General features: G+C 42.2%; 3 protein-coding genes across 4 annotated transcripts; 1 reads left to right on the top strand and 2 right to left on the bottom strand.

Moving 5' to 3' along the window:
* LOC142377155 (retinol dehydrogenase 10-B-like) lies at positions 1-3,481 on the top strand. The gene is made up of 5 exons (XM_075460979.1): positions 1-450; positions 2,154-2,252; positions 2,373-2,518; positions 2,614-2,745; positions 2,831-3,481. The coding sequence occupies exons 1-5, from the start codon at positions 1-3 to the stop codon at positions 2,949-2,951; spliced, it is 948 nt and encodes a 315-aa protein (XP_075317094.1). The 3' UTR covers positions 2,952-3,481.
* cse1l (CSE1 chromosome segregation 1-like (yeast)) lies at positions 3,222-12,687 on the bottom strand. The gene is made up of 25 exons (XM_075460978.1): positions 12,589-12,687; positions 11,521-11,613; positions 11,247-11,389; positions 10,671-10,772; positions 10,428-10,573; positions 10,253-10,343; positions 10,046-10,153; positions 9,841-9,933; positions 9,554-9,721; positions 9,326-9,455; positions 9,128-9,193; positions 8,549-8,751; positions 8,324-8,408; positions 8,049-8,110; positions 7,824-7,960; positions 6,803-6,906; positions 6,603-6,700; positions 6,344-6,494; positions 6,041-6,249; positions 5,809-5,906; positions 5,613-5,698; positions 5,388-5,469; positions 4,716-4,862; positions 4,004-4,235; positions 3,222-3,840 (listed from the first exon to the last, which is right to left on the bottom strand). Exons 2-25 carry the CDS (start codon positions 11,603-11,605, stop codon positions 3,751-3,753), a joined length of 2,916 nt encoding a protein of 971 aa, XP_075317093.1. The 5' UTR covers positions 11,606-11,613; positions 12,589-12,687; the 3' UTR covers positions 3,222-3,750.
* A 222-nt stretch (positions 12,688-12,909) lies between these two features.
* On the bottom strand, positions 12,910-25,479 carry LOC142377156 (protein polybromo-1-like). 2 transcript variants are annotated; one of them, XM_075460981.1, is made up of 30 exons: positions 25,395-25,479; positions 23,768-23,818; positions 23,429-23,526; positions 23,176-23,323; positions 22,932-23,081; positions 21,975-22,091; positions 21,826-21,894; positions 21,640-21,738; positions 21,458-21,543; positions 21,267-21,352; positions 20,920-21,136; positions 20,198-20,339; positions 20,010-20,104; positions 19,624-19,903; positions 19,295-19,400; positions 18,550-19,189; positions 18,252-18,463; positions 17,958-18,137; positions 17,646-17,803; positions 17,291-17,542; positions 17,065-17,210; positions 16,613-16,770; positions 16,281-16,464; positions 15,775-15,976; positions 15,484-15,685; positions 15,198-15,350; positions 14,560-14,721; positions 14,069-14,118; positions 13,563-13,776; positions 12,910-13,314 (listed from the first exon to the last, which is right to left on the bottom strand). In XM_075460981.1, the coding sequence occupies exons 2-30, from the start codon at positions 23,807-23,809 to the stop codon at positions 13,151-13,153; spliced, it is 4,812 nt and encodes a 1,603-aa protein (XP_075317096.1). In that variant the 5' UTR covers positions 23,810-23,818; positions 25,395-25,479; the 3' UTR covers positions 12,910-13,150. The 2 variants fall into 2 exon arrangements, with proteins under 2 accessions (XP_075317096.1, XP_075317095.1); XM_075460980.1 differs by having other exon boundaries at positions 19,624-19,933.
* Positions 25,480-26,521: the final 1,042 nt, after the last annotated feature.

Genomic DNA, 26,521 nt, shown 5'->3' on the forward strand with positions numbered 1-26,521 from the left:
ATGATTATCATAGTTGACCTGGTGCTGATGCTCATCGACCTAACTTACTCCATCCTATGCGCCGTCATTCAGACGGTCCTCCGGCCGAGGCTGAAGAGCATCGATGGGGAACTCTGTCTGATCACAGGAGCCGGTGGTGCGTTGGGTCGCCTGTTCGCCCTGGAGTTCGCCAAAGAGGGAGCGCACCTGGTGCTGTGGGACTGCAACACGGCAGCCAACGAGCAAACTGCCAAGCTTGCGCGGGAGCTGGGCGTCAAGGTCCACACGTTCACCGTGGACCTCTCTAAACGCGGGAGCATTTATGAGACGGCTGAGAGGGTGAGAGCGGATGTCGGGGATGTCTCTATACTGGTCAACAACGCAGGCGTAGTAGCCGGGCGCAGGTTGTTGGAGTGTCCCGATGAGCTGTTAGAGAGGACCCTGCTGGTGAACTGCCATGCGCTGTTTTGGGTGAGACTCAACGCTTTTACGCACACACCTATGAGCAGCAAGGAAGTCATTTTTTTGTAGAGACAGAGCTGATCTAACCCCGCTTGACATGGATTATGTAACAACCATTCACTGTCCGCCCTGATGGCTCGGGTCAGTGTTTGTGCACCCGTGTGTGAAGGGATCAGAGCAGCCTGTACCACAGCCAATGCATGTCCCGACTCTAAAAAGTCCAGTTAATCATGAAGTAGTGTTCATACCAGATATCCTTGTGTGTATATGTTCAGAAGGGAGCAAATTTATTTGCAAATTTATATAAATGTAAAAAAAAAAAAAAAAAAAGGGGGGGGGGCGGGGTAGTCGTTCATTAAAATAATATTAGGACGGCGCGTAAGGTGACTTGTGAATAAAGCATGTGATTCTTCTTTTTACCCCCTTTAAGCCTTGGCCTTAGGCTCACAAATGAAAAGGGCAAGCCTATTAGCACCAAACACTCCAAAAGCTATCAGCAAAAGTCAGACAGAGGGCGGTTGTTTTCCCTGTTTTTGTGGAAGCGTATTGGATGCTCATAAGCACCCCAAGGCGGATGAGCCAGGATGAGTCAGGATATGACGTGCAGCTGTTCCCCTTTAAGATTTCATTGATGCGTCTAACTGTGCATCTCCATCTGGTATTAATAGGGGGGACCCTGCTCTTATGAATATGGCTCATAAGAGCATTTTCAGTTTAATCAATAAAGGCCTGAAAACACACACACACACACACACACACACACACACACACACACACACACACACACACACACACACACACACACACGGTTTCAGGGATTAAAGAAAGTACCTATTTCTGAAACTCACAAAGCTAAAGAGGACACATTCTTTTTGTTTACTTACTTTTTAACAACACAAGGCTAAGTTGCACTCAACCTGTACAGTTTCAAAATAAGAAACCTCGACATCCATGTGCTCAAGTTTTCCTCTTTTCATCAGTTTTTTTCAATGTATTATTTTTTTATAAAAGTGGGATGTTAGCCTCCAAAATGTGCTAATATTTCATCTCTCCAAATGAAACCACATCCTTTTTTCTCTGAATTTTTCAGTGAAGATGAGTTCTTCAGATGATTTTTTTTCATAAAAATCCTATTTGTGGCTGCACAGGAAGACAGCACCATTACCGCAGACCAGTGATCCATGAAGGTCTTTTCTCAAAAGGTTTTCTTTGTCTTCCAACGGCTCCTGTAAACAGTTGATTCTTAATTACATTAACTGAGGAAATGGCATCCTGAAAGCACATTGCCATCTTTTTATAGCCTTTTCCTGCTTAGTGGGCATCAACTATTTTAATCTTCAGAGGTCATGACAGCTGCCATCATTGAGAAAAGACTTGAAGAGTCAATATTTAATTTTAAAATTTGCATTAAACTGTCTTGTTTTTTTCTCACAGTGACTGTGAACAAGGCTGGCTCATTTAACATGATGTACTTTTGCTTTTGTGAATTTAAACTAATTCAAATTTGATATTTCTTTCGAATGTTGAAAACAATGTTTGAGATGTATCTCTGTGCCATTTGGGGATTTATTGATCTTCTACTCTCTCTTAATTTGTCCCAGTAATAGAAAATGTGATCAGAGGTGGCCCAGCCTCTGTGTATGTTCCCCAAAATGTGTTTCTGTTTCATGTTCTTGGTACTAAAATGACCTTTTTAAAACTCACTTCAACAGATGACAAAGGCCTTCCTGCCTCAGATGAAAGCAAGGAACCATGGTCACATCGTAACAGTAGCAAGCGCCCTTGGGCTGTTCACCACAGCTTGTGTAGAGGTACGATGGGGTGAGATCCCCAAACGGAGCAGAAACATCTTAGAACTGCCATTATCAAAGCATACTGTGTTAACTGACCTAACTCAACCTCATTCAGCTTTCATCTTCCCTCCCTTCCAGGATTACTGTGCCAGCAAATTTGGCGCTGTTGGTTTCCACGAGTCACTGGCACACGAGCTGCAAGCAGAAAACCAAAATGGCATCAAAACAACTTTGGTGTGCCCTTATATTGTAGACACAGGGATGTTTGCTGGCTGTGAAATCAGGTAAGATGCCATCATTTAAAACTCAAAAGTTACTTGATTGGTCGCAGTGATATATGGAACACTTCAGTCACTACCTTTTGTTTGACACCTCCCAGAAAAGAATTACGGAGTCTAATTCCACCACTGGAGCCTCTTTACACCGTCCAGCAATCCATGAAAGCCATTTTAGGAGACCAGCAAATGATCTGTATTCCTCGCATAATGTACATTCCCTTCCTTACAAGAGCGTAAGTAATCAATACGGTTCATCAGACATCATCACTTGTAATAACAAAGTCAATAAATTAATGTCTTTGATTTTTCTATTTGTAGATTGTTGCCTTGGGAGGCAAATGTTGTGACATATCGCTTTATGGGCGGTGACAAGTGCATGCTACCTTTCATCAAGAACGCTGAGTTGAAGACCTCCAACGGCCTTATCAAGTCTTCCTAAGACTGTTCTGTCTTACGCTGTCAAAAGGACTGATGCAGACACCAAAAGCTCGTTGTGTGTATTTTAGATTACGTGACATCTTAAGGGAGAGCCCAATATCTGCACTAGCTCAGTTTGCCCCCCTCCGACATCCCTGCAACATTTTTTCCTCATGCAACTTTATCCAGAACACGCATGCATAAATGTTTGGAAATTCACAGTGAAAAGGAGCCGTGACTGTATCTGAAGGATCAAAGTAAAAAAGAAAAAAAAATTAAGACTGCAGCGATAACAGATTTATACAAGTGCCTCTTTATTCACATTAACAAACCGTGCAGAAAAAGGACAACACATCGACAAATCTGAGGGAAACATGCGACAGAAAAGTATGAAGCATTATGTTTGAGCTAGACTTCACCCTCCATAACCATCAAAGGAATTCAAACCTACAAAAAAATGTACCAAAGAAATTCCTTTCATTAGATTCAGATGTTCTGTATTCCACAATAAAGTTCATTTTTACCTCTGCTGCTGCTGAAATAAAATGACAACTGCACCAGTACATACCTTCTTCATAATCCAAATCCTTGAAAGCCTAAACAAAATAGGATCAAACAGAGATGTAATACAGTTATGCCTACTTTTGGTTATGTCTTTAAAAACCCTTAAAAATCTTCCATTAGAGAACACACCCCTAATTCAGGCAAAACTATTATTTCCATCATACAACTGTCAAATCTCAAATTCAGCTGAAGCAGGTCTGTCATGTGATCTGGGGGCCACTGTGGTCTCCTACAGAGTCCTCGCCACCTTATGGGTTTTAAACCAGCTGCACGGTGGCCGCCTGCAAGTACCCCTGCAGGAACTTCAGGGCCTCTGCATTCAGACTGGTGCTCAGCATTGAAGGAACCTGCACCAGAGACAAAAGGGACAACACTTACTTGATCGTGCTTCTTTCTAGTCTTTCCATTTAATAAATCCTAACACATTTAAACTGCAATCTTGTAAATAATTAAAAATGCAGGCTGTTTTCGGAGGAAGATGCGGACTAATTCCTAGATGTCTCAACGTACCCTTCCGGGACAGGCTGTGGAAAGCTTGTGGAGCGAATGGGCCAGCAGGATTTTTGGATTACCCACAGCGTCTCCGATTGGGTCGTGCTCCTTCTTCCCAGCAAAGGCCAGCTGTGAGAATGCGGTTTGATAGCCTGGTGTGTCTTCGATGTCAATGAAATGCTCATCATCTGGGATGCTGTCATCTTCTGGCAATTCAAACAGGCCAATGAGAGCCTGGAGCAGTGGGGTCCTGACAACACACATTAATAGTTAGTTTAGGGTACTCAGGGTAATAAAGTTCATTTCCATCCTCAAATGAACCGGAGTAACAAAATCAGTCAGGCGGCAGACTGGCCTAAATGTGAGCTTGCACCCTTCAACTTCATGTAGCCCAGCTGATTAAAGCCGTCTCACACGCTTCTGATCTCTGCATGTATTAAAAATGATCACTAAAAGCCGTCGTTACAGCCGACTACAAGTCATATTTTCCCTCCATAAACTATGTTTCTGTTAGTATTAATGGGTGATCACCAGGCAAGATCTCAATTCCACATCTATGTATCCCTCCAAAAAAATTCAGACTTCTTTCGTCACAAAGTTCTGAGCAGAGGTCGAACCAGACTGAACAAACAGAAACACGACTGAGTTGGTAAAGATATAAATAATAGATCAGAAATAATAAAAAACAGCAAGAAACGGTAGTTGGGGGTCCTTCAGGCTGATTTCTTACCAGAGTTTCGTGTACTCCGTGTCCATCATTGAAGGACACTCTGTAAGGACTTTTGTAATGCCAACAGCACAGATCTTCTTCTCAACTGGTCCGGACACCTTCTGAACCTCTGGAATAACTATTTTCTCCAACACCATACCAAACATTCTGCAACACAAAAAGCCGAAAGATTTTAAGGAAATTTGTCCACCGAACTTCTGCTTTTACATTAAAACACAGTCCTGCAAAAGGAAGTAGGATCAACTTCAACCTTCCATGCCTCCCTCTGCACTTTCATCCCCGACACACAACAAAAGCGCACGAGTTCCGGCTCGAAAGGCAAATGTGACAAGACCAGATGGGTTCTTCTTGCATTTGTATGTTCTCGTGTCCTTCTGTGTGAGCAGTAAAATATATGAAATACATTTGGTTTCAACAATAGCATTTGACCTCACTCTAAAAACTTGTGCTGCATTTCCCTGCGGTGTGGGATCAGGTATTGTTTGGTATGCAGAATGGAAACATCTATATCACAACTGAAGTGATTTTTACCAGTGAGATTCTGTGCTCTCAGACATAACTGAAGCCAACTCCAGGCTCCATTTTCCACTTGGGGCCACAGGCTGTACTTTCGTCAAAATGTTGTGGGTTTTACTTTAAAAAACAAAAACAACAACAACAACATATACTTACTTTGGCTGGATGCTGTCAAAAATCTCCTGAAGTGCAATAGCTCCATATTTGACACAATATAAGTTGATAAACACCAAGAAACCTTTGAGAAACAGAAAATACACCAGTAAAAACTAAGCACGTCGCTGCTATCCATGAAGTTTAAAATGCTTCATCAATGAAGATGCGTTAACTATATCAAAAGCTCAGCAACACGAACATGAATGTTAGAAAAAGACTACTAACTCTTGATGAACTTGGTGGTTTTAGAGCTTTGTAGCCTCTGGAAGAGCAAAATGAAGATCTGTTTCCTGTACTGGATGACAGATTCTCTGAAGGATGAAGTAAAGAAAAAAATAAATAAATTATGAAGTGAAAAATTTCACCAAGTACAATAACTTTACAACGGAGCCACTAATCTGATGATTGTAATAAGACTTACGCTGGCATGTGCTCTATAATGCTGTTGAGAAGGTAAAAACCCTGGTGGTCGTTGGCTTTGGAAGCAATAAGCTTTTGGAAAACTCCAAGCAAGCCAGGCTGAGGGGGAAAGATGAGCAAGAAAGATATATATAATCCACTTAGTTAAGAATTAAATGCCGGTATCCTCCATTTGTCAACCAAATGGTGTAATAGTTTATGTCTTCCCTTCACTACACGTGACCTTTACTTACTACTTTATCCGCAGCAGAACCAGCAATCGTAGCGCCTCCCTTCTCGAGATAAGCCTGAAGGAGGCGCACAAGAGGGGGGATGTTTCCTGTCCGTTCCCACAGAACAGGCTGCAGCAGGTGGGGAAATAAAGCCATATAGGAAGCGGGAATAGAGTTGGAGTGGATCTCGAGGAGGAGGGACATCACCTGGAACACATACGGAAGAAACTCTGCAAAAGAAGCACAAACGAAGAATGAGCCGAGTTCTCTCATCGACACGTCATCCAAGGAAGGGGAAAGTCTCATTTCACGGCACTGACATACCCTGGACATCATTCTGAAGGATCTCCGTGAAGACGGGGAAGAGGGCTTCCTCAAAGCTGCTGACAGTAGTGGGGTTGGCCTTGCAGGTGATCCTCACAGACAGGCACAAGGACTCGAACAGGTAGTGGTTAAAGTGAGGCTTGCTGGGGTTCTGAGAACATTTACAGTATTTTAGACCGTTCAACACATTTACTCTCCTAACAAGTTGCTTTCTAAATCTACCTGTAGATTCCATTGTCGGTAAGAAATTGTTTGTTACCTTGCTGACTAAGAGCAGCTTGTGAGTGAGTTGCCCAATCAGAGTGGGAATGTAGGGAACAATAACCTCCTGCAGCAGGGAGAAGCTGCGCATGATGGCTTTAAGAGACGGAAGAGGAGGGGGACAAAAAGCACAATGAGCACACCCAAATCACTGCGGATATGACATTAGCATTAAGACAACAGAGCAGTCAGATTTACCTTTCATGATGTATTCATTTTCTGCAGAGCCAGGAAGAGCAAGTGCTTTGAACAGGTTGTTGAGCAGCTGTTCAGTAAAAGGAGCCATCTCTGCAGATGTGATACTGACAACATATAAAAAGGTTAGAAGCTATACAGATTGATACAAAGGTCCGAGTAGCATCAATCTGGCAGTTTTGCCCTCGTATCTGTCACACTCCAATACCGCGTATTACCAGTAAAGCCGAATAATAAAAAATAAATAAAAATAAAATAATAAAAAATAAATAAATCCCGGGTCCAACATCTGATCTGAACTTGGTCACATCCCAACTCTGGTGAAACTTGTGTAATTTTGAGTCATCCTGCTCACAAAAACAACCCCGAACAAAGCTCAAATCCCTCTCATTTTTTTTTACTGATGAACCGAATGAGAGGGTTAAAACACAGTAAACAGCAACTACTTAAACTCATTTTTTTAAATGTACTGAACACAACTAAAATCAAGTGCTTTTAAGAGCTGAAGTGCAGTGTGATGTCACACATGTTCATAATTAGCCTTTTGTCTAATCTGATTCCACTTTACAGTTCATTTCAAATGTTTCCGTGGGTACCAAAAGAAAAGAATTCCCCTTATTTCGTACACTTATGACATCTTGCTTTTTATGTTTTTAGAAGCATCTGGAGTGTATCGTGTAGCAACATCTAGTGGCTCAAAGTGCAACCCACTCAGTACTTCCAGCTGCCCCCGAGCTACGATGGCAGGATAAACACAGGGTGTGCTGTAGAGCTGGTGCCTTCTGATGATACTATGGCGACATGGCAGCGCACCGTGGCCATGGAGATAACCTGGAGGGTCTCTGGATATTAAGTGCTTCTTCTAATGTGATGAAAACACTACAGTTCATATTCTAACACAATTCTACACGCACACACAACCCTAGTTACGATTCCGATATTGCATTTCACCCTTATTGTTACACACTGGAAATCAGAAAGATGTGCAAAATTAATTTACGTTACTCGTTTACTTGATACTCACAGTGTGGCGTTGTTGGGGCTTCTCATTGTGAACAGCCTCTCCAGAGCATGGGCCGCATAAGTGTGCTCTACGGTGCTCTCTGCCTGCAGGTGAGATATCAGAAGAGGAACTGCCTGCAGCAGCTGTTCTTTCGGGAGCTGAGGGGAAAAGACAGAAGGAGCCCTCAGTAAGGAGTTCATTTTTACTTTAGATGTAACAAAACATGGTGAAAGCGAGAGTTCATACCTGACTTCTGAAGATCATAACGTACTTGATGGCATCTGCCTTCAACACTGGGAACTCGTTAACTAAGACAAAAAAAAAAATACAAATAACAGTTGTAGGTTTTTTTTAAGCAGCAGGAAAATCGCACCATTGGATAATACTGTTAAAATACATTTCAGCAGAAACAAACAAACAAAAAAAAACTCCAAGAACTAAGACATTAAGATGGAGCCTCTCTTAACGCGAGATGGCTGTTCAAACATCCGAGACATCAAAAACGGCCAAAGCGCTCTTACTATTAGAGGATTTTAAGTCTGGAAGAATGTGGTTCGTTAAGAATTCTGTCAGATTCACCAACTCATTGGCTTGTGTTATTCCATGCTGTTGGGGAATACAGAAGAGGAAAAATAGAGACTAATTAAAATGCACAAACTGTTTCTAACACAGTAGTTTTTAACCATACTGAATTAGCTGTTACATACTACATTACATCAACATTTGAAAATGCATATCGCCCACACCTTCTGTGTCTGAGCTTTAGACGCCAGTGATGTGACCAGATAGATGGCGGCATCCTTGTGTTTCCAGTTCTCTCTGGGGCTCTTGGCGTACTCTGCCAGCATTGAGTTCACATAGCCAGAGAAGATCGCCGTGACAGGCCCCTCAAAGAATTTACAGAGGCCTCTCACCAGGTCGCACGCTGCCCTCCGACGAGTGTCGATGTCTGATAAAAGATTTAAGGAACAAACAAACAAAAAAATAAAAAACAACAAGAAACACTTAAAACAAATGCGATTTGATTATGTGGACAGATGACTACGTAGAGTTCTCGCTCAATGTGATGATACAGTACAATATGATGTAAGCCAAGGAACATGTCAGAAAACAGCATCTAGGTGCATTGTTGTTATGGTTTCAATTACAAGGGCATTACACAAAGTAGGCCGAGACGCCAAAACTTTGGAAAGCGTTCTTATTTAAAAAAACAAACAAACCAAAAAAAAACACCATGTGCATGTGGATGAGAGGTGCAAACACAGAAGAAAAGGTTTGATTTGCAAAGTATCTGCGCTAGTGTGGACTGGGCCAGAATTCTTTACCAGATCCTTCAAGATCTCTCCTGATGTATTCCTCTGAGTTATCTTCAAAGGCCTCCTCATCTGCACCTGTTCAGGCATGAGATGGTAATCTGGTCAGTGTGACATAATACACAAGCACACATTTGTAACCACACGTGTAGAAATCAGTATCCGAGCCAGCCAGAGACAACATTTACAGATTTTAAACTGATCACTTACTTCTGAACTCCATGTTGGGCACAATGACCTTCTCACAAATGCTAGTGAGCGTATTCTGGTCCTCAAAGAGATTCTTGTAGTGTGGCCTTTCACAGACTGATGCCAAAAACTGAATAGCATTGCTTACAAGCTGCAACAAGGACAGAGCGCAGTGTCAGTATGTAGATGGACAACGAAAATCTATAACTAAAAACAGTTCAAAACGTGATTAAAACAGAGTACTCTCACCAGGTCATATTTGACTTCCTGGCCAGTGGAGACTAAAAGGTTCCAGATGGCAGTAACAAAGCGGGGCAGGTACGGCTGAAATTCCTCATCGTACTTCTGAGCGTAAAGCGCAGCATTGTCGCATATCTGAGACTTCAGCAACTCCAGAAGACCGGCCTCCTCCTCGTCCTGGGATGTATAAGAGATTTAAAAAAAAACCACAATTGTTAAAAACAATTTCATCTCTCGTGTTTTAATAATTGTTGCATGCACAGGAGGAAGAAAAAAAAAAAAAAAAGACAACGTACTTCTGTCTGTAAAAGCTTATTATCCAAAGTCAGTAAGCCGTGAAAGTTGGTCATCCAGGTTTCCATGTTGTCTTCAAAAAACTCCGGAAGGTCCTGTGTAATAAAGCAGAGTACAGTTACACACAAACATAAATCCTGTAGCTGGAAAGATGCATCAAGAATATCCAAAACAGGAATATATTCAGTGCAAAGAAAATGAACTGACCTGAAAGTTAAGACTGTAAAAAAGCTTTGAGATGAGCGTGAGAGAGGAGAAGAGAACCTTCAAGGCATTGACGTCATTAGCATGAGTCTGACACAACTCAATTGTGGCCTGCAACAAAGAGAGAAAAATCAACTTGATTCTACAACAAAGTTATATCAATGTTTTTTTAACTGAAATGTGTAGCAACTCAACATTGAGCGTACAGACCTTGAAGAGCTCTGTCAGAGGAAGGGCAAATGTGTCCAGCACGAGTTTTATCTCCGTCCAAAGCTCATTTGACTTGAACTCATGGCGGTACCTTGAAAAGCAGCGCAGAGAATATTTCAAAACGACTTTATAAACATACGCCTGGAGTAGGAATCATTAAGGGAGAGAGCTCTACCTCTTAAAGAGGGAATGTGCGGTACGAAGCACTCCGTTGATGATGTGGAAGTCTCCACTTCTGAAGCGGGTCACCATTTCTGTTAGAAGGTCTGGCCATTTTTGGGGAAAGTCTTCTCTGCCTATGATGCTGATGGCATCGCTCAGCTGTGGAAATGCACCAGAAATAGACACCGTAGTCAAGCGTACTGCTGCACTACTCCAAAGTGGACCCGTTAAGCCATGAAAACATACAACAATGTACCTGCTTTTGAATCTGCTCTGGGCTGCTCAGCATCAGATTTACAATGTTAGCTTTGATTGCCGTCCGGTCTGTATCAGAGATTTTGTTTGGCTCATCTTCAATCTTTGAGAAACAAACCACAACGGTAAGTTAGAACATTAACAATGACACAATAAAAGTGTTTTAAAATGCACATCCGACTGTAAAAATATTATATTTTATAATAGTGTTTTTACTGCTTACAGAATCACCAAAAACTTGAATAAATAAATAAATAAAATACTGTTTCACACTGTGGTTAAACAGCACTGCATAGTAACTGTGAACACGAGGGTATTCCTAACCACACTGACAGACCCCGCGCTGGACTGTGCAGCTGATGAGCCCATTCCAAACACCTCTGAGGTAAACACATCAAACGACACCACATTGTTTTCTGAATGCACAGCAGAGCTAATCAGCAAAGTTTCTGTCACTTCAAAATCAAATTAACGGGCAACTCAGGTGAATTATAATCTACTGAATTTAACCTCACGCAGTATTTGTGAAAGATGCAGCAGGGTGCTGGCAGAGTCTATGATAAGTAGTCAGACTCACAATTCGCCAGTTTCTTTTGATGTAGTTCTTGAACGTAACAGCAGCACAGACACGAATCACGTTGTCTTGGGACTTCTCCAGCAAAGTGAGGAGTAACAAGGGGTAGTTCTGGTTTCCCTCCACAGATTCAAGAAACTTTTCAGCTGTGAGGGGGAAAAAAGAAAAGTGCTACAATGCAGAGCTTTCACACAAACATGACAGAGCTCTCGCATACAGGTCAGTGGAAATAATTGTTCTATATACATCATTATGATACGCAAGTCAGGAGACTTACCTGGACGCCTGACTGTTGGGTCTGGGTCCAGCGTTTTCCTTAGGAACTCTGTCAGGGTTTGGAGATTGGCATCATTCAGTTCCATGCTTGCAACTATTGGAGAAAAAGACAGGGAGTAAATGGATGAAAGAAAAGTTTTCAGGTGGATTTATGGAAGAAGTGACAAACATTGTTCAATGACAATGGTGTTCCTAAAGTCATGCAATGATCTAAGGAACAATGCTCAGGTGTGTTCATTTAATTTTGCTGCATTAATTAATACTACATTAATCATGACATGACAGATGTGGGCTATTTCATCAATAGCCGTTTAAAATGGTGGTTCCAAAGTTAGGGAGGTCTGATTTTGTTAAATGCCCATCACCTTGACTTCACTTCTGCTCTCCAAGGAGAGAAAACAGGGGTGTACTGCTAGGAATGTGAAGGGTGGGGGTCAGCCACTCTGATGAGATGCTCTTTTCTGATATCTGATCAGTTGTAATCGGTTCCATCGTTTTTTGTGGCATCGCTAATTTACAACTATTTTCAAAAATATATACATTTCAAAGGTTTGAAATGTTGTTTAAATACTCCGTTTAGTTTACAAGGCAGACTCTTGAGTAAACAAGCTAACAGCTAACCAAGCCAGACAGGCTACATTGCCTCAGTCTGGTAATGCCTCAGTTTCCCCGATGACTCCAGGTCAGTTTATAGAGTTTAACATATAAGCTAGCAGGCTAAAGGCTTAAAGTTTAAATATATGCACGTGGCGTTGTTGTATCGCATTCAAGTGATATACAACAGTGTGTACTTTTAGCTTCACTATCCCAACTAACCATTAAACACACACTAGAATTAAAAGCGTTGTGTAGAAGAATATTCCAGTTCCAGTGAATAGACTGATCCAGCAGCCGGGTGCCCAAGTCATTCAGCTAATGCTACCGCTAGCTTGCTAATGTGTTTGCTGCTAACCATAAAGTTAGCAAATTTCCGACCATTACGTACGTACTCAACGGCTTTGATACGACTGCAGAGACGCTGGATCCCGTATAAATAAATATATTAACTGTAAGTGAGGTGATATCTTACCGTTATTTTTAAGTTGGAATGGGATGTGGAGTCACTACACACTTGCACATATGTGCTCGCTGTGTCAGTTTTCAAACGTCTGAGCAAAAGGAACTGCGCGGTCAGTGCACCGCGCATGCGCAGACCAAACCAGGCCCTGAAACACACCCCTTTCATGCGCTCAGGTGCCTCAACGCAAGTCAGTTGTTGATAATAAATAATCATCGGTTTTTGATTGTATACGAAAACTACATAGCCTCTTGTATGTAGCTGTTGTATTACCTTGAAAGTGATTCCCCTCTAAAATCAACAAACAGGGCGGTTAATTAATATAAACAAAAAGAATTCTGCACATTTTTAATAGTGAAATCATGAAGGCCTTCATCACAGACACAAACAGTAATGCACTGAGAACAGCATATCTGAACTGTAAAACAAAAACAGTTTTAAAACAGAAAGCACCTGTTATGAATACAAATATTTTCTTTTTTTTTCAAACACAACACAAATTGAAGATTTTTAGTGAGCTTAAACCTCTTCTGTCACACAGGTTTGGGGAACAGAGGCTCGCTGTATGAGTGCACTACAGGTTGTGCATCTGACGGATGTTTAGGGTATCTCGCAACATCAGGTCACGGAGCCGCCAAAGCGCATCTGCCATGGTCTTGTGGGCTCCTTTACTTTTCAACCAATGGGATGGTAGTCGACTTTCTTGCTCTTTCGTTAGACGCACATCTTGTTTCTTTGCTGCAGTGGAAAAATGACAAATTGAGAACTATTTTACTCATGAAAGATAAGCATTTCAATGCATATGTTTTGGCCCCTAAAAAAAGTCAAATATATTAGAAAAATACAATTAAATCTGTGCGTCCTGTCAGGGGTCAGAGGTTAAAGCTCTAAATATGTAAAGTAAGCATGTGAAGACACTGTATGGTTGCTTCTGTCACGAACATTTTATGTAGATCTACTCACTGTTCGTCAAAATAAATATTCACCTGTGAGAGCTTGATCCCACTTGCTGACGGTGGAAGATTCTGCAGTAAGGCCTTCGATGTATCTGAGGTATGCCTCAGAATGGAGAAGACGCTGAGATTTGGCTGGTGGGGACACAAATACCGGCGTGGAGGGCTGTTGGAGTGCAGGTTGTCCAATCTGACCTTGACCCGGGTACGGGGGCGGAGCTTGCTGCCCTTGGCCCATCAAACCCATCTAATTAAAACATTTAAAGAAATCTATCTCTGATTCTGGCCAGAACCCATTTGGTGTAAACCTAAAGGCAGAATATACCTTGAAAAACATATTGACTAATACAAAAGCAAGTCTGAATGCAGTGTTTGCAAACAATAACTGCTAAATATCCCTTTTATGCCATCAATTTCACAATGTTTACCAGGACTCTCATATTCACTAAGAAATTCATATCTAAATCAGGGCAGCAACATATAGCTAACGTTTCATCTTTCATACAATTTCCAATGACTCACATAGCCTAACAGATTACCTGGGATCCATGAATGTTTCCTGACGTTGCACCTCCAATGCTATTGACACCTGTGAGAATATTCAACATCAATATTCAACATGATTAAAAAGTAGAGCCGGCCATTTTCTCTTTGTTTATATTTCAAATTCTACTTTCAAAATTTAAAAATAGACATAAATCTTTGTCCCTTTACGTATGTTAAAACTCACAAGGATGCCAATTGATGAGCAATAAACGCTGTCATGTCAGTTTATCTATAACACGGTTAAGGTTGTGGATAAAAATACGGTTCAATTCTTTTCTTCAGTGGAAGCAGAAATTTTTCTTTGAGCTGAGTGGCAACAAGCTGAATGAAAACCCAAGTCCAAGTTGAGACAATGTGTTCTCAAATGACTAGTCATCAACATGAGGATCTTAGCCTAGTGGTACAGGTAGCCCCTCCAGCAAGTCAGATTGGTACACAGGAAGCAACTGCGTGGCAGGTGGGGTGGCTATGACAGCACTCTTACCAAAGGGTGGCATTCCAAGGAACCCAGGTATAACAGGCAGGAGATGTTGGGGAAAGACAGGCAACCCCATGTGACGCTGTGGTATGCCAGTCAAACTAACCATGCGTTCAACATGGCCCAGCGGGGGCATCATAGCTGACCTATATGCACCCATCATACCTTCTTAGGAAGGAACAGTAGTAACACAAGACAACAACATGCGTCAGTCATACATGCACTCTCTACCACACATGCATTAACATGTTAATATGCAGTTTATGCAGTGATTTAATGACTAAATCAGAATGATGCAGATACACTGAATAAAGCCCACATAAAGAAAAGCTGCTCAATGGAATTGGAATTGTGCTCAATTTTAGCACACGTGCACTACAATGAAGCATCAACCCCCTTCATGATCTGCAGTTACATGCAGGACATTCCACATGGTCGACTGTGATCGAGCATGGTGTGAGGGTTTGGGACATAATTCATCCTTTGGGCTTATGTTAGAGTTGATGGAAAATTAAATCACGACACAAAAACACAGGCGAGGGGGGATTAGGGCACTTGGAAGTGTGAGTAAATCTAGCAGTTCAGCTTCTTATTCCAGCCTTCTAGTGTACACTGGGGATCCATCTGCACCTATGAGGGGTTACCTGACACAGGCGTCATGCTGGGATTTAGCATCCCCATGGGGGTTGGGGGCGGCACCACCCCCATCAGTGCCCCTACAGGGGTACCTGCTCTAGGGGACGTCTGATGCTGGGCCCTCTCACGTTCCTGCTGCTCTGCTACTTTAGCTGCTCGCTCTGCAACAGTAAACAGAAGTGTAAGGTATCAACGTTATGGTTCACAGTTACTGATACACTAGCAAGTGGATCAATACCTGCATCTATCAATCTTTGTCTTAATCATTATTAATATCAAAAGAAGAAGACACACCCTCGTACTCTGCTTTCCTGGAACTCTCCAGGTTCCTCCACTCTGTGCCAACAAGACGGCTCAACTCCCCAAAGGAGAAGTCTGGGTGCTGGGCTTTGATGACCGCTCGCATCTCGCTGCTGAAAAGGATGTAACCACTCATGTTGATCTTCCGTTTTGAGCCCTCCTTCTTTGAGAGCCCCTTTATGGATTTAGGGGTGGTCTGTATCCAAACACAAGAGAGCCAAAGATCAAAATGCGACAGCAGTGTCAATAGTTACCTACTTTATAACTATATACCGTCACCCTGACCTGTGGAGGGGTGTAAGGCATGATATCCATGTCACTGGACATCGAAGACTGCAACTGAGGAAGAGACTGGTCCCCCAGGTCACCATCATCATCCCCAAGATCCTCTAATTCTTCATCTGTCATGTCAGCAAACTTAGCCTCCAGTTCCTCAATTTTCCTGTCTAGCAGAGGTGATGGTTCTTTCTGGGGAACAATGAGCTTCCTATATAAAACATTAAAATAAAATTTAATTAATTTAGGAAGAAGTTAGAAGTTTCAGACCATAAGCTCTCTTCCCATGAACTGAAAAAACCCACAAGTATTAAATGTATGAGGAAATAAACAAAGCGTTACACCTTGCCAACATGGTAAGATCATCTCTGACTAAACTAGGTCACTCTGTATAACAGTTGGGACCTAAAAGTGTCACTGTTTGAGTATACAGGATCTTTCAGGAGACAGAGTGTCTGATCATTCCTTATTACCTACAAACATTGACATATGTGTTTCAAGTGTAGGTCATTCACCTATAATAGTAGATTTCATCCTCCAGCACCTTCCCAGAGAGTGAAAAACGCTTTAGACCCTTGAACTTCTTCATCTGCTTTTCACTCTCAATGTAGCGACTCTCACAGAGAAGAACATTCTCTTCAGGCACTTCAGTGGGCCGACATGACAAGTATTCTTTGAAAGATGCCACGACGCATTTACCTGTGACACGAGAGCTACGTCAGTGAATGTATTCTATTAAACAAATTGTGGGTTTTTTTTTCTCATAGCCGTGTCACACCACACTTTGTTGCACGCTGTCAACAAATAGGAGCAGTAGGTTGAACACATGACACTTTAAGACTGGCACCTATGATGCAGGTCATGGGACAAGTCTCCTCCAGGTTGCTAAGGAACACTTCCTTCTTGTAGAACATCTTGGTGGGTTCGTGCTCTGTCTCTTCGGGATGGATAAAGATGGGGCCAAAGAAATAGCCCGCTCCATCTCGCATCCACATTTTCTCAATTCTGTTCAATACAAAATGAAAGAAGCTGCCACATGAACATTGAAAAAAAAATAGATAAACGTCTTTAATCATACTTTGAGACCCGCAACTACACAATTGCTCCTCGCTCCCTGTATAATATATCATCCAATAAAGCAACCAGACAGAATTTGTGTCATTATAACTAAAAGGAAGCAAGTCATAAATATGAAAAATTGAGCAAAAATTTAAAATGATAAAAGAATTATGCAGGTGTAAAAGTGCTACCCTACCATTTTCTTATTCAATGTATTCAATATATGAACATTTACGCTACCTGCCCACTCGGTGGCGCACCAGTCCATGAGAACCAATGTAAACAAAGTCTCCCACTTTCAGCCACAGGTTGTTGTAGCAGAGCTGGTCGTAGTACTGGCATCCTGGCTCCCCGTTGGTCATCTCAAATGGGACATCCTCCCTCTCCTGTAGACACAAACTGGTGTCCTGGCAGTGCTATTTATGCGAACATTGTAATTTTTCACAGAAACAACTGGGCCATTTACCTTGTCTATAATGCCATCCGTCATTTTGCTTTCATCTATACTCTCTGGCGGCTTCTCTTCTTGTTTGGTGGCAAAGATGGAAGCCACACGGACTACAGGCAGGGGTACCTCTCTGGGAACAAACCGAACCGAGCTCAGGGGCATGGCCCACATCTTGATCTTCTTGAAGGACTTAGACTTGGCAGAGTAGCGAGACTCACAGACATAGACATCGTCTGCCCTGAATCCTTCTGGGTAAAGCTTGAAGTACTCCTTAAATCCCAAATATATTTAGTCAACACTCGAAAGCACCATCAAAGAGGTCATTCTCTGCATCAAAGGTTAATAAACAGAATTGGGAACAGCAATCTTGTACCTTTACAAACATAACCACACATTTGCCCAGAATCTTGCTGACAGGAGCTTTGTTGTAATAGTCGCTCTTAAAAACTTCCTTCTCCAAAAATTTTCTTGTGGCCAAATGAAATGTTTCATTCGGCCTGTAGAACCAGCAGCCATACAGCCATTTCTCCCCTGTGAGTATTAGAGGTGGAAAAAACTGACAGGATTATATTTGCTCTCATTTACAAATGATAATGCATACGTTTCAAATAACTCCAGACAATGATTTAATGTACAGCATGTCAAAAATATCCTGATAACCGATTTGAGTACAGGACTGACTGACCAGTGTCATCTTGCCAGAGACGTTCAATGTAGATTATATGTGGCTGGAGGTTAGGCTCTGCAGGCTCCACATAGACATAGTCCCCCACATGGTACATACTATCCTTGAAGCTGCAGTCCTGACTGTATGTTCGCTTCACCTGCCACGAACCTCCAACAGGGTCCTCCCTCCTCTCAGCTTCTGAGAAGTCAAAACATTTTCAATTAAACGCGGCTATATGCTGAGAGAATGCATGGCAACACAGCCTTTCACTGTTTATGTGCTGTTGGTGGTGCTAAATGTTTCAGACGATACCCCTTTTCTCCTCTTCTCTCTTGATCTTGTCCTCCTCAAACTCCTTGGGAAGCTTTTCTTTCTTCTCTTTTTCCACGTCGCTATGCAAGTGTTTGGAAGTGTAGCTCAGGGCAGGGGACATCAGGATCTCTCCGTTCTTACACAGCTCATCTCTGATCCGGATGAAGAACTGCTGCAGCTCCACAGCATCTTCAAAGATCTCCGAGTCTGTCCTGTAACGAATGTATGGCGGAACACTTGGTTTCTGTTTTGTTTTAAATGACAAGAATCACTGATAAGGTTTGGAGAATTACCTCACCTATTTAAACGTCTGGCCTTTTCCAGAACTTCAAACATGTGGTCCTGAAACACGTCCAACCTCTTGTAACGCCCTCGATCCACATTTTTCCTGATGATCTCAAAATTGAACGGCGGCTTCTCGGGGTTTGCCGGATCCACAGCAGGGATCTCGGCCAGCGAATCACTGTAGCAACGCCCCTCGTCATCTTGGTGACCGAGCACAGAAACAAAGAGACTGCGGATGAGTTCCTGGATGAGGCGGGGCACGTCAGGCACGTGAGCGTCCTCTCCTCCCTCCAGGTCACGCCTGGTCTCTAACAGAACCCTGTGTAGCAACAGAGCGTCCCGGTAAATCAGAGACTCAGGCTCATTATAAGTGCAGGCATTGTTGAACATCAGCACCAAGTCTTCCACCAGTGCATCTACATCCTGGTATTTATTAGCCAGCATGTGGCTCTTGATCTTCTCCATGTCGACAGGTTTCTTGATGGCGATGTAATAATCAGGCAGCTCAGCACGAGACGGAAGTCGCAGGAAGATGGTGCTGAGGCGACGGCCCCGCTTATCTGTGTAGTTCTTCACAGCTTCATAAAGCTCATTGAGTTTCTGCTGTAGGGGTGTTAGGTACTTAGACTTCTTCAGAGTAATGCTGTTCTTTCCTGAAACAAAATTTTAAAAAAAGTTCGAGTGTGACTCGTGACAGACACCCGTGCTTAGATTCCATCATATCGATTGAAGTTCGGCTGGCTGACTAAGCGACATACTTATTTTTAACTTCGGGGACATCATGTCATCATCATCAGTTGCTGGCCCAAGATCCCTGCGTCTGTCGTTCATGATCTTTTCAAGGATGTCTGCGTCATTGTAGACCTACAGGTGCAACACAGTGATTTGTGAAGGGAAAAAATGTTTCTTCTTCTCGCCCTCCTGCCATTAAGATTGAGAATTTTGCCAAGCTGTCCACTTAAAGACTGACAGGTGGACTCAGTTTTAAGAAAAGGAAACAAAACTCCTTTTCTGTGTTTTAGCTGTTTGAGAAACATTGCGGAACAAAATGTTCAAAGGCAGACACAACCACCAGACTCATTCATACCTGGGAACCTTCTTCATTGTAGTGTCGAGCATTGCGGAACATCAGCTTCATAGCCTCCACCATTGAATCTTCAGTCATGTACTTGTCTGATCGGATGTTGTACTCAATGGTCTTGAGGTCCGTTGGTTCCAGGATAACCTTGTAGTAATCGGGGTAATCCTTTTTCGATGGCTTCACCATGAAGAGGTCACACAGTCTACGGCCAGTGCCAGCTTCACGTGCCTCGGTCACAGAAGCTAAGAGAACTTTCATCCGATTCTTCTTCGTGTTCTTCTTGTGGCTGGAAACCAGATGCAAACCAACTAATAACCTTCACAAGAAAAGTCCCATTTCAAAAATCAAAAACAGCCAACTTCAGACAGTGGAGCGAGTTTGTGAAGTCGCACCTTTTTCTTTTTGTGCTACTGGTATCAGATGTGGCAGAGGAGAGCATGCTGTCGCCATCGTCATCGTCTCTCTGCAAAAGCTCCTTTCTCTTCATCTAGATATGTAGCAGGTGACAAATAAAGCTCCTCAGCAGATGAGAGAGCCAACAAAGTCGCATGAAAATAACAAGAAATCCTTCAGAACTGACCTGCTGAATGTGCTGAAGTTTGAGCGCACGCTTGTAGATGGAGGAGTGGGGGACATTATAGCGTTTGGCATTTTCGAACATCCGCGTCAGATCCGCGTCAATATGCTCCACACTTTCATACTCGTTGCTCTTCATCTTGTTCCTGTGGGGAATTACGGGCTCTCACATTTGGAAAGGGGAGGGGGCACATAAATACTGCACTGCACAATGAGTGTGTGTGATGCCGTATTTTCCCATAGAAGATACAAAAAGGGCAAAATGTTGGTGAAAGAAAATAAAGAAAACATTGTAAAGATTGAGAAGTTTAAAAGAAAAAGAAAAAAAAAAGAAGCAGGATGGGTTTGGATGGGTATTCATGTGGTGTTTGAAAATCATTTTGGAATTTTGACTTGGAAAAGTTGTATAAAAGGCAAATGATTACACAAATTCAGCTAATCCGTAACGAAACTAATTCCCCGATAGAACCATCCATGACTTTTCTAGTCAACCTAACATCCGTCAATGAATTAAAGCATCCATCAGTACTCATCACTGTAACTGATGAGAAAATAATCAGCAGCACACCCCAGGAGGAGAAATTCAAATAAAAAAGAGACTTTTATGTTAAGAAATAAATCAAATATCATAAACGTATTGAATCTGTGTTTAAAGTGAATTATTTCAAAATGTTTATGACCATTAAAAGAAAAAAGAAAAAGTTAAATCTATCAGTTCTGCCATACTTGATCTGATGAAGGCAGATGGGCTGATTGATCTGATGGTAGTAGTCAGGGTAGTCTTTCCTGGGCGGCAGCTGCAGGAAAGGCTCGGAAATCAGCTGGCCCTGATTATTCCTGGCACCTCGCACAGCTTCGTACAGCTGGAAGATGGGGTTGCTCATGTCCATGTTGGACGTCATACTCTCCGCCTCAGATTCCCCTTCATCGTAGTGGACAGACGCTGAGAAATGTGGGAACAAAACGAACAGACAGCACCACTCCAGTCGATTAAAACATCTGGTGTGAATATACCAGACGGAGCCTCCTCGCGGTACAAAACAATCATGTTCAACAAGGAGTTGAAGATGTACCAGAGAGTATGCCCTCCTCGTCGCTTTCGTACTGAAGAGCCATAGTGATGGCTGAGAGACGGTCTCCCTGGGCGGACTTTCTATTCCTTACAGAAACAGAAAAGGAAGAACAGAAGGAAGTCAAATCAAACGTTAACATACATTCACCCAACAATAATCCAAGTGTTACACTAAGTGGTACACTTCAGTACCTGATACGAATGCTGGATTTAATTGGCTCTCCGTGTTCCATCTCAGACCTTTTTTGAGCAAAAACCTTTTTAATGGTGTTCGCATCCTGAAACACACGAGCGTGCCAAACAGTGGGTAAGTTTGCCAAACGCTGGGGGCGACGCGCTACATCACGCATCATCATCTCACTTTACACACTGACCTTAAAGACCTGTGATCCTGGCTCATTGTAGGTTTTGGCATTCTTCACAAGCAAGTCTACGTCTTTAGCCATGGCATTGACGCTTCTGTAGTGGCCCAGCTAAAAGAAAGAAGGTTTTTCTTTCTTCTCGCGTTTTCATTGGCAAAACAATCTCAAAACACCAGATAAGAATTTCATGTCGAGTACCTGGATCTTCTGAGCGATGATTTTCAGATCTATTGGCTCCTTGATGATGGCATAGTAATCTGGATATTGCTGAATGAAAAAGATAAACTACAGCTCAGAGTCACTAATTTCATGGGTAATTCCTCAAGTCATACCGAAGGTGCTCATACCATTTTGGAGGGAAGCTTCTGGAACAGCTCGCTGACCAGGCGGCCAGTAGGTTCAGTATAAGTCACAACAGCATCAAGGAGCTGCTCAAGAACCTCTTTTAAACAGGTAGGTGCACTCTGACATTTACAAACAGGAACATCCATTACCCAATGAATATAGCATGAAAACATAAACATATACAACACAGTTTTAGGCTGCGGCTACACGAAAACGTTTTTCACTGTAAACGATACTTTTTCTTATCGTTTGGCTGTCGCGGCCACACGGAGCCGGCGTTCCCACTACCCCAAAACGATAGTTTTTGAGAACGGGTTCCAGAGTGGGAAAGTTTGAAAACGAGGTCGTTTCGTTTCCATTATTACAGCGAAAACGTTTTTGCGTCAGTCAAACGTTGACGCCGTGAGACTTCTCTATTGTCTCACAGCGTGGCGTGACACAGTGGCGTGTGTACTGCATCGTTTCATCGTTTTCATCCGTTTTCGTCTGGACCTGAGTCTTTACAGCAGCGTTGCCGTGTGGTTGCAAGAATTTTCGTACCCGTTTTAAAAAAAAAAAACTCGTTTCGTTTCCGTGTAGCCGTAGCCTTAGTGGCATAGTGTCGATTATACATACTGTATAGTCACTATGCCACGGTGTGAAGATTTAATATGTTTTTCTAATGTCTACTGAGTGTAAACTATCTGGAAATAAAGAGAAGATCAGATTGTATAATGTCCCCCTTCAAATAAACAATGTATATTAAACATACTGAATGACAGAAGCAGCTAATCGTCATTCAACAGTTATGATGACTAACAGTTATGATACTGTAGGTGAGCACACAACACACAGAAATTTTAATCTGAATTCAAGTTCTAAAATTTCCACTACTGATCAGTAGCTGCGAATTGTCAAAAATGCAATAATCAACAGTATATAGTGTAGTATAAGAGTAAAAGCTAATTCAGAGAGGTCACCTCATCTTCAGTGGAACCTCCGGGGTTATCTTGTGCATCATATCCTTCCTCATCATCTTCATCATATTCCCCTCGTTGTACAAACTCATTCTTAGTTCGCAGGTAGAGGTCCCACAGCTTACAGGCTGCCTTGTATTCAGGACTGTCTGACTACATGCAAGCAAGACAAATTCATTTCATGGTTGAACTTGTATTTCCTTCTCGAGATCTACACACACTTCCTTCGTCTATGCCATCTTATTACCTTATAATAAGTTTTTGCATTGTTGAATAAAAGCTGAAAGTCATTGGTCAGCTGATCGACATCATCATACTCCTCCATCTTTAATTTCTGCTGGATCTTCATCATGTCAATCGGCTGAGACACCACGTGGTAGTAGTCCGGTTGATTCCTGTAACGAAAAGGGACTTCTATATTTATTGCTACTAATGTTTTCACATGATCCATATTAAAGGATTTGCACCGCGTTTTCGTGATCACTCATCGCTCTCCTCACCTTCGCTTGGGGGCTCTGATGAACAGCTCGCACAACATCCTGCCCTGGTCATCCTTGTAGTCTCTGATTGTGTTATACAGCTCATGACACACAGCAATCTGCAAGGCAAGGATCCAACACTGAAAAATATCCACATCCTTCCACATGTCAGTCACTTCATCACTCTGTGTGGTACTATAATTTTAACAGTTCACTGGAGTTTTACAAAAAACAACAAACTGTAACTGAAATTTGTAAAATTACAAGATCCACAGGTGGAATGTTTGAGGTCCTTCTCCTCTTTCTCCCAATTGAAGACACTATTGAAGTCTGGCTATCGTCAAAATCTCCTCCACTCACACTGCTAGAGGGGGAAGTCGCCCGTCTCCTTTTCAAGGCCATGACGAACCCCTGAGAAGACAAACTCTAATCAAGTAAGACTACAAGGAAAATACACATGCAATAGTGAGAAATGAAATGAGCCACACCAAGTTGCACTGTCGGTCAAGTGTATACAATAAAAACTGAAAAATCAATCTCTTCAAAGCTCAATGGACTCTGGAGTCAGTGACCTCCAGCAAGTAGGTTGTCACTGATTCCACTTCATGCCAAATAATAGTTGTCATTAGGTGAAATGTGATGTCGTGCCGTGACGTCTGACAGGGTCAGTGGATTTCCCAAAGCTAAACAGACACCACGATATGGTTTTATATTCTTCCTGACATTTTTCTCTTAAACAAAACAGATGCAGGTGAATGGGAAGATGAATATTCCCTGCCTGGACAAGAGGGAAAACAGCCTAGCTGTTGCACTGATCCATCGGTTACAATGAGCCTTAAAGGAAGGAAAACAGAAGGGCTTTTTTTCCCCCGGTTTAACATGCGATTTATTAGAACTGAAACTTTAAACAATTTCGAATGGAAATGTGTATGGTGTAAGATGACAAGTGTGTCAGACAGTCAAGGGCGAAAGGAGAGGTACACATGCAAGAGAGGTCGCACGTTCATTTGCTAATCCCAACCTTTTCAGACAGTTCAGACAGACAAAGTGAGTGTGATGGCTGGCTTGTATTGAACTGAAGGACCACAGACAGGGTCCAGTGGTTTCAGAGTAGTGGCGGCAATGTGGACAGTGAGGAAGATTTTTTTTTATTATTATTTAATGAAAAAATATATTTCTGCTTAGACATTGAATGTTTAACAATTTCTTTGTATAACAATCTGCAGTTCATCCAAATTCCCAAGAGTGCATTGAATGTCTTTATTAAGGCTCTGTACCCAAAGAAGCACGGATCATAAAAAAAATAAAGCCTGTTTTAATGTGTTTAGTGAGTGAGTCCCCACTTATTTGTTAAAATGGCTGTTGTGTGTGGGGGGGGGGGAACACGGGGAGCTGGTCCTAAAGGAAGATACCCTCTTACATGTCATCACTGGAGAGGACATGTGTCACCTCATTTGAACTTGGGAGTACTAATTAAATATCTCGGGGCCGATTGACATTCATTACATGGCAACAGAAACGGGCAAATGCAGGCATATTAACAAAAAAACCTCTGGTATCGTCGCACACTACTTTATTTTCACCTTTGAAAATCAGGGGGCCCCAACGGTTCCCCGCTTTCACCTCGAATGACATTAGTATCAACGGACGGCCAATGATGCCTGGAGGTCTGACACCAACAGCTCTCCCAAATGTCACGTAGCAGCTGGCCGCAGTCCAGTGCGCCCACATCAGCAGCGAGCTAGCATACAGAGCAGCCGCTGTCCACGGACTGTCACTCAGCGTGGACAGGTACAGACCGTTGGACAGCTAACGTTAGCTACAGTCAACGGTTGGCCTTTAATTTGACATAGTTGAGACAAAGGCATCACTAACAACGATTAACGTCACAAAGCTACCGTTAGGTGGCATCGACGACAGTTGGTAAAAAAAAAAAATATATATATATGTATTTTAGTTTAACCACTTGACACAGCTGTGAGCTTACCTTTAGTGGGCACGGTACTAGACCCACAAATTCCTAACCACCAAGAAAGCCAATCACTTATCGATTTTGGACAGAGGGACAGAAGTGTGAAGTTATCGACGGTTCAACCACCACTTCCGTTTACTTTCTTCCAAAATAAAAGCATTTATAGTTTTGACGTTGCTATCGTTGTAGGATTTCCCTCTCCTCCTCCTAAAGCGTGGAATCTATTTAAGATACAGGTAAAGCTGTATATGTTTTATCTTCCAAAGCCCTTATCTGGGTCACAATTTAAATATAAATGCAGCTGATTTTGATGTTGCCGGTGGCGCAGTGAGCGTAACAGACTTCCTGTGGGTTGCATACCTCTTTACTTATGTTATCGTCGTCATTTAACTTTGTCATTTGGGTTGAAACTCTATGTAACCCTAGCAACACCAGGTCACTTTAATATGCAGACATGAGTCCTGTTTTATGTTTTTTGTTATACTGTCCCACTATTCCTGTGGCCTCGGTGTACAGAAAAGACCAAACTTAGCAAGACAGACACAAGAAATCGTAAAAATCATAGATTGTGGGAGAAAAAAAAATCTAGGAGGACATCATGCAACTCCAGGTAGGGATGGTGTAAGATCAGAGCCCTATGACCTCCTCATCAAGATCTGCAGGGAGGACAGACATGGGTGGCAACAAACAAAAATGTGCACACATGGAACAAACACACAGAGAGCTCGTTCAAACACATCAGTCTAACGTGTAGCTTTTGAACAAAGGGGATTTAAGTAAAATCTCCTTTGTCCATAACATATTGTAGTATTGAACATGAGATGGGATTACAGGTTTAAAAAAATGCTTATTTCTTCAAAAGACACACTCTTTGGAAGACAATAAGCATATAATTTACAAAAAAAGTTCTGAAATTTTAAAATGACATTAGGAACACAGTTTGATTTGGCAGAATATTTATCAAATCTGGCTTACGTTTGTTAAACTTAACTTGCAGTGAAAGCCTAATATATAATGAATAAAATCCCAAGATGTCAGTTTCTTATTACCGAGACAAGCTTGGGCAAAATATGTCGCTGCTACAGACGTGTCAACTGAAATAGTTTTTAGGTATGCTATAGTTTGCTAATGGCTTGACAGTG

This window comes from Odontesthes bonariensis, chromosome 3 (genome assembly GCF_027942865.1).
Source record: "Odontesthes bonariensis isolate fOdoBon6 chromosome 3, fOdoBon6.hap1, whole genome shotgun sequence".
In the NCBI taxonomy this organism is placed as follows: Eukaryota; Metazoa; Chordata; class Actinopteri; order Atheriniformes; family Atherinopsidae; genus Odontesthes; species Odontesthes bonariensis.

Bases quoted from the DNA above. Each gene is read 5' to 3' on its own strand.
- LOC142377155 (XM_075460979.1), top strand. From the start codon at position 1: ATGATTATCATAGTTGACCTGGTGCTGATGCTCATCGACCTAACTTAC. The intron at 2,519-2,613 runs GTAAGATGCCAT...GACACCTCCCAG, and splicing joins TTTGCTGGCTGTGAAATCAG to AAAAGAATTACGGAGTCTAA. The intron at 2,746-2,830 runs GTAAGTAATCAA...TTCTATTTGTAG, and splicing joins ATTCCCTTCCTTACAAGAGC to ATTGTTGCCTTGGGAGGCAA.
- cse1l (XM_075460978.1), bottom strand. From the start codon at position 11,605: ATGGAACTGAATGATGCCAATCTCCAAACCCTGACAGAGTTCCTAAGG. The intron at 9,934-10,045 runs GTCAGTTCATTT...TTTATTACACAG, and splicing joins TTTACAGTCTTAACTTTCAG to GACCTTCCGGAGTTTTTTGA. The intron at 4,863-5,387 runs GTAAGTATATGT...TTTGTGTTGCAG, and splicing joins TTTGACAGCATCCAGCCAAA to AATGTTTGGTATGGTGTTGG.
- LOC142377156 (XM_075460980.1), bottom strand. From the start codon at position 23,809: ATGGCCTTGAAAAGGAGACGGGCGACTTCCCCCTCTAGCAGT. The intron at 23,324-23,428 runs GTGAGGAGAGCG...TTTTCGTTACAG, and splicing joins ATCAGAGCCCCCAAGCGAAG to GAATCAACCGGACTACTACC. The intron at 21,353-21,457 runs GTACTGAAGTGT...TGTTTCTGTAAG, and splicing joins AAATCCAGCATTCGTATCAG to GAATAGAAAGTCCGCCCAGG.